General features: G+C 54.2%; 2 protein-coding genes across 2 annotated transcripts; one reads left to right on the plus strand and one right to left on the minus strand.

Annotated features, from left to right (window-relative positions):
- Positions 1–2,051: 2,051 nt before the first annotated feature.
- On the plus strand, positions 2,052–3,749 carry MIND_00577100 (uncharacterized protein; the record flags this gene model as incomplete). The annotated part of the gene is made up of 3 exons (XM_037362532.1): positions 2,052–2,548; positions 2,602–2,869; positions 2,919–3,749. The coding sequence occupies exons 1-3, from the start codon at positions 2,064–2,066 to the stop codon at positions 3,747–3,749; spliced, it is 1,584 nt and encodes a 527-aa protein (XP_037220453.1). The 5' UTR covers positions 2,052–2,063.
- Positions 3,750–3,943: 194 nt separating this feature from the next.
- On the minus strand, positions 3,944–5,261 carry MIND_00577200 (uncharacterized protein; the record flags this gene model as incomplete). Its single annotated transcript, XM_037362533.1, has 2 exons — positions 4,874–5,261; positions 3,944–4,827 (listed from the first exon to the last, which is right to left on the minus strand). Exons 1-2 carry the CDS (start codon positions 5,220–5,222, stop codon positions 3,944–3,946), a joined length of 1,233 nt encoding a protein of 410 aa, XP_037220454.1. The 5' UTR covers positions 5,223–5,261.
- Positions 5,262–5,900: the final 639 nt, after the last annotated feature.

A 5,900-nucleotide genomic window follows, 5' to 3' on the forward strand; every position in this document is an offset into this window, starting at 1 on the left:
CATATTTTGTCCTATCACCACCTCACTCCCACCCCATCCAATTCCACATTTGACCACACCCATATCCATGCAGTTGGGCAATGCTCTTCAAGCGATGGTGTCCGCCAAACACAAACACGAATGGGTGGGAAATCAACTGCTGCCAATATGTATAGTATCATTGAATAAATTTGTCATTATATACCTCTGTACAAGCCTGAATATGAGTAGCGCTGCATTACACAAAAGTCTATTCTGGTGTCAGGGGATGAGGGTCCAGGTGCCTAGTTAATACCAAAGCCGGGGCAACAGCCCCACAGCCAACTACTTAAGTACAGGGCTATCTGCGCACGGACCAGTCACGTGATCAGTCACAACTATCACATCACATGCTCCCCTTACACCAACCCCTCCTCAAGATCCGTCGCCTCGACGGATAGGCGGAGTGTAGGGTTCTGCGAACTCGTATTCGGGATCGCCAGGGAAATAGAGGTTGTCGCCTATGACACGCGATGACTGCGCAGGTACGCCCCCTCATCGGGCAGTCTGCCGGTTATGCGGCCGGTTTCCAGCTCATTGATTCTTGCACAGAAACCCTTTGTTTCTGTGCAAGAATCAGTGAGCTATAAATTGCCACTTTCAATAGCATGGAAACTAGTGCTGATAGGCGTAGTTTCCATGGCCATTTCAGGTTAGAAGAGAGAAGGGGTTTTGTTGGTACTGATTTTTGTACATGTTTGTCCAAATTCAGAGTAGGTTTCTGCTCAATTAAAACTTTGCATTTAAGTCGGCCTAATTCTACTTTAGATTGGTCTAAAATCAATCACAGTTTCTGTTCGAGCTGATATTTTGCTTTTTCCGGTGTGAAGCGCGTGATAGTGTCGGGCGCAGTAGGGGGGAAGGTTTCGGCAAGTGGTATGGAAGTGTGGGCTGCAGCAATGACGGCAGGGGTAGGGGCCGGGATCGTTGGAAGAACCCAGCGACTGCTGTCCCAGACACCATGGAATGTAGGACCAGGGGAAGGGGGAGCAGGGGGTGGAGCAGGCGTACCATACTCAAGACGGTCGGTGAGGCAAGTAATTTCGCTCTGCAGAAGCAGGCAGTACGAATACAGGTCAACAGGGACGCCGGGAGTCGTCATTGGAGGAGAGAAGGCAAGCACAGTAGGGTGAGGACGAATATAGGAGATAGAGAGGATCAACTGGGGCTAGAAGAGTGCCAGAGTCGATATAGAGGCTTTGGTATGCTGTCAGGGGATGAGGGTCCAGGTGCCTAGTTGATACCAAAGCTGGGGGAACAGCCCCACGGCCAACTACTTAAGTACAGGGCTATCTGCGCATGGACCAGTCACGTGATCAGTCACAGCTGTCACATCACATGCTCCCCTTACATCTGGGCCCAGAATCTATTCTGGTGGTGTTACTGGATCCCTGAGCACATTATGCTCTCAGAAGCAGTTCTGGGCCCAAATGAGTTTTGGACAACTGGGTGACCTGGTCCATCCAGTGTAAATAAGACCTCAAATTTTTATTATGGATAACTTGATAAGATATTATATCTCCAAATCTGCAACATATTTCCCTACAGAAAGATTATTTTTTACTATACCTATTGACATGGGAAAAATGTGACATGGCATGGGTTGATGCAGAGGTCATGACAATCAGTGCAAGATTCAGTGTGTATAAGCACAAACTTGAATCAGTTTGTGAAGAATCTCTGAGAAGCACATACACTGCCGGAGTTTGGGAATAAATGGGGCCTGTTTCAATCAATTATACACCTACAATCCATGTACTAAAAAAAGAATTTTTTATACCTCTATTTGCACCAAAAGAAAATGTTCACTTATATGATATATATCAGGGCCCTGGAGCATGTAAGTGAATCCTTTTGAGGTGTAAATGGAGATTTTTTTTAAAATTTTATATAATTGATCGAGACGGGCGCCGTTTGTTTCCGAGCTCCCACAGTGATATCGCTGATGGCCGCGATGTGATGCCCGTTCATCCGCCGTCATCCATTTGCATTATAAAAGCAAAGCGTCACAGTCACACGCCAAGCGCCTCCTCATTTTTCCCGTCATGCCAGGCCTCCTCGCACTCCCCCCCGAACTCCTCGAGGCAGCCTTCCTGCTACTGCCCCTGCGCGGGCTCATGGCAGTGTCCGCCACCAGTCGTTTCTTCCACGCGTTCCTCTTGTCATCGCCCGCGCTACAGTTCCGCTGGCACGCGCTCTGCTTCAAAGTGGGCGAGGAATACGCACACGGCGTACCCTTTGCGGAGCGGCTGGCGAGGCTGGTTCAGCGGGAGCGGCGGTGGCTCAATTTTCAACCGCTACACACTGCCACGCTCGACGCAAAGGGACTGGACCCTGGCGGCGCGTCGTTTGGGATGACGACAGCAGGAGTGGTTCGCATCCACGGGTGGCTCGGGGAAGCGCAAGAAGTGCGTTGGACAAGCACAAGGCTCGCATCGGAGGTTGGCGCGGGGGAGCAGAAGCTTGACGGGCAAGGGTTGCTTGCTCACTGTTCATCGGAGAGCGACGACTTGATGGTCTTTCTTGAATGGTACGTGGCTGTGACTTTGTGCTCTTTTTGGTTGTTAACATTCGCATTCGCAGTACGCCGGCATCTTCGGGGAACCTCTCAATGCGTGTCCGGTTTCTCCAGCTGTCGACAGGTCGTCCCCACCCTGCGGCCGCAGAGCCAACATGTGAATTCCTGGAGTACTTCCGGACAACCCCGCACTTTCACGACAGTGAACTCCCAACGGCGCTGGCAATCGCAGGCAACGTGCTTGCGGCTATAGTTCCTCATGACGAGGAGGACTCTGATATCGAGCCGGCGTTGCTATTCGTCTTTAACTGGAAGACGGGCGATTACCTTATGGTGCGTGTCGATCTAGACTGTGCTGGCGGTTCTAACCACAATTTAACAGCGCCCTTACCGGTGCCCAAGCGCTACCGTGGCCTTCCTTAGCCCCGATACACTTCTCGTCGCCCACCTCCCCTGGAACCGTCTCGACGCGCTGCGCATCCCCGCGTCTGGCGGAAATGCAACTCGCGTGGCCAGCTTCATGCTCCCGGAGCTGAAGAGCGAAATGGACATGGGCGAGGAAGACTCGTTCGTGCTCTGTCCGACGAGTGACGGCGCCGACGGTCTGATCCTGCTGACGTACCTCGTTGATCATGTGCCCGACCGCGCATACCAGCCGACCGCGCTACTCCGCCGTGCAGCCCTGCTCGAACTTGTCGACAGTGCCGAATCGAACGGCCCCGCACGTACCTTTTCCCCGCGCGACTGGCTCCCGCAGGCCGCATGCTGGCTCGACTCATGCCTCGATGTGATACGCCTCGCGGACTCGGGCCAGCGGGTGCCGGTTTACGCGAATCACACAGTCGCGGTTCTCGACGCGAACCCGTGGACTGTGGAGCTCGTGCGCCGAGCAGCGGAGGCGGAATCCGGGGACGCAGACGGAAACGGCCAGCCAATGTGGCGCAGGCTCGGCATCCGGCCCGGTGTGATGGCGGACGGGACGCTGCGCACTGAGGGCGGGGCTTCGCTGCGGCTCGTGCGGCCCGGCGTGGGACCTGGGAAGATCGATGGGTTTCGCGCATTTGTGGACCCGCCCGCGCAGTTGGAGCTGGGATACGTCGTGATCACCGCGCCGACCTTGGAGGTGTCTCCGTTCTTGCATCTGAATAGTGTGGCCGCGGTTGTTGGTGATATTTCGCAGTTGGACACTGCGCGGGTGCTGTACTTTGGCTGAACTGGAGTACATTGTGTCATATTTCATTCCAGTATAGAGGGGTCATGTGTTACTTGGACAACAGAGACTCATGTTCAACAGTAGCCATTCATGATCAAAGCTCTGAACATGTACATGGTAGTATATTTCTCATGTGGATTTACCAAAGCTTGTGCCTAATCTTTGGTTATAGTATGTCTCCCATAATTTCAATTTCACAAGTGGGGAACATATACACTCCAGTCTACGTCAACAAATGTCTTATAGGGCAGTGCACGAAGCGTTGTAAAGGGCAAGACCAGGAGGAACAGCCGACCCGTGGCGTAGAAAATGCCGCCTATGCTGAGGAAGGCATTTCCCAGCGTGTCGCTGGGGAAGAAGTTCACAACATTGGAGAACGCATCGAGCGCAGTTAGACAAACAAGGATGGCAGGTGGGGCAACTATGGCAAGTGTTGCGGCACGCCATAGCCAGCTCTCAAAAGGCGTGGGAAACGCATTGCCCCACGCAGCGAGGTGAATAGCGCCGAAGAGAACGGCACAGAGAAATTCGCAAGCCATCGCAAGTGTGTAAGAGGCATCAGAGATGTCGGCCGTTGCAGCGCACCAGAAAGCGGGGACGCTAGTGACGCCGGTTGCTCCCGGCGCAAATTCGTCGTCGGAGCAGACGCCGGTGAAGAGAATCAGCAACTGTGTGACGCGCGACACGTACGGCGGAACACGCGGCTCTGCGGGCCGGGGGGAGTGGATGACGATCGGGTCGCGGACGTCGAGCGGCTTCCCCCACCAGAGCAGCCACGTAAACGCGTTGATAGTCGCAAACGCAAGTGTGGCAACTTCCAGCTCGGACAGCGGGAGATTCTGCACCCGGCGGGCGATGCACTGCGCCACAAACCACAGCCCCTGACATAGTGCAATGCCTTTCGAGAAGAGATCGCCTTTGCTTTTGTCTTTGAGTGTGGCAGTCGATACAGATTGGATCCCGATGAGAAGATCGGGATTGGCGGAAATTTGGGCACAAGTTACGATGGGGTGGCCATCATCATCGATAAAGCCACCCATGCCGATGAAAAAGCCGTGTGCCAGAGAGACATCGTATTCTTGAAGTCATTAGCTAATCATGCGAGTGCTACTGTTGTGACGCACTTTCAGCGAAAGACCGCGCCATCCACAGCTGTCTCCCCGCGAATCCGACGATGAGTTCTGGGGCAAGCAGCGCCGCGAACATGAGCTTCAGACGCTGTTTTAGCGGCCCAAGCGTGTCCCGGAGGTGCCATATCAGCCAGTTCCACTGCCCGGCACTCTTCTCTGGCTCTTTGGGACTTGGAGCGGGGACATTTGGGTGTACAGACACCCAGATGCACGCGACGACGGTTACGAGGCAGCCCCAGACGATGTCAAACATGCGCCGGCACCCATTGAGCTCGGTGCACTGGCTGGCGCCTGTATCGGGGGCGCGCGAGGCGAGGGAGGAGAGGGCGAGAAGAAGGAACATCGCCGAAGCCTCGTTGCCGCCACTGACATTAGCGCTGGCTGACAGCGGGCCCCGGGAATGATTGATTTGGGGTGAGATTGGGCTATGTCTGGGCGCTAATCACGGACCGATTCTCTCTCTCTTTATATTCCTCCACGAGAAAGCCCAGCGAAGATGGCGTCCACTGCAAATTTTGATACACGCCTGGGGACGAGGACCGCTCCTTTGACAACGCTGACAGTGGACACAGGTCCTCGTGCGACAATATTATGGTCGGTCAAGTCGACAAGCGCCAAAATGAGACCGTGAATCAGCGTGGTCGGTCGATATACAAGAGCCAATCCACGCATCGAGCCCCTACGCCAGGCCGCTTGGATTTCCGTCGGCTACCGCGCTGGATGCGCAATGCAGTGATCGCCCAAGGTGCCAAGGCCCTTTGATGGCAGAGGCCTCTGGGGCCCTTGGCCAGGGCCCTTGTGCTCCTGGCCGCCAGACTCGAGGGCCTTGCAAGGCCCTTGTGATTGGATCGTGATCGCATCATTCTGTATAATTTGCATCACAACTGTCAACAGCATGTCAATCCAATACAAGTCCGTCATCTCAGATCATAAAATTTTCTCGCTTCTGCTTATTTCAACCACTGCTTATGTGACAATGTCCTGCTATCCTGTGACACAGGGAGGGCTCAGGCAGTACTTC

Source organism: Mycena indigotica (assembly GCF_014461135.1).
Source record: "Mycena indigotica strain 171206Taipei chromosome Unknown Mind.scaff0005, whole genome shotgun sequence".
In the NCBI taxonomy this organism is placed as follows: domain Eukaryota; kingdom Fungi; phylum Basidiomycota; class Agaricomycetes; order Agaricales; family Mycenaceae; genus Mycena; species Mycena indigotica.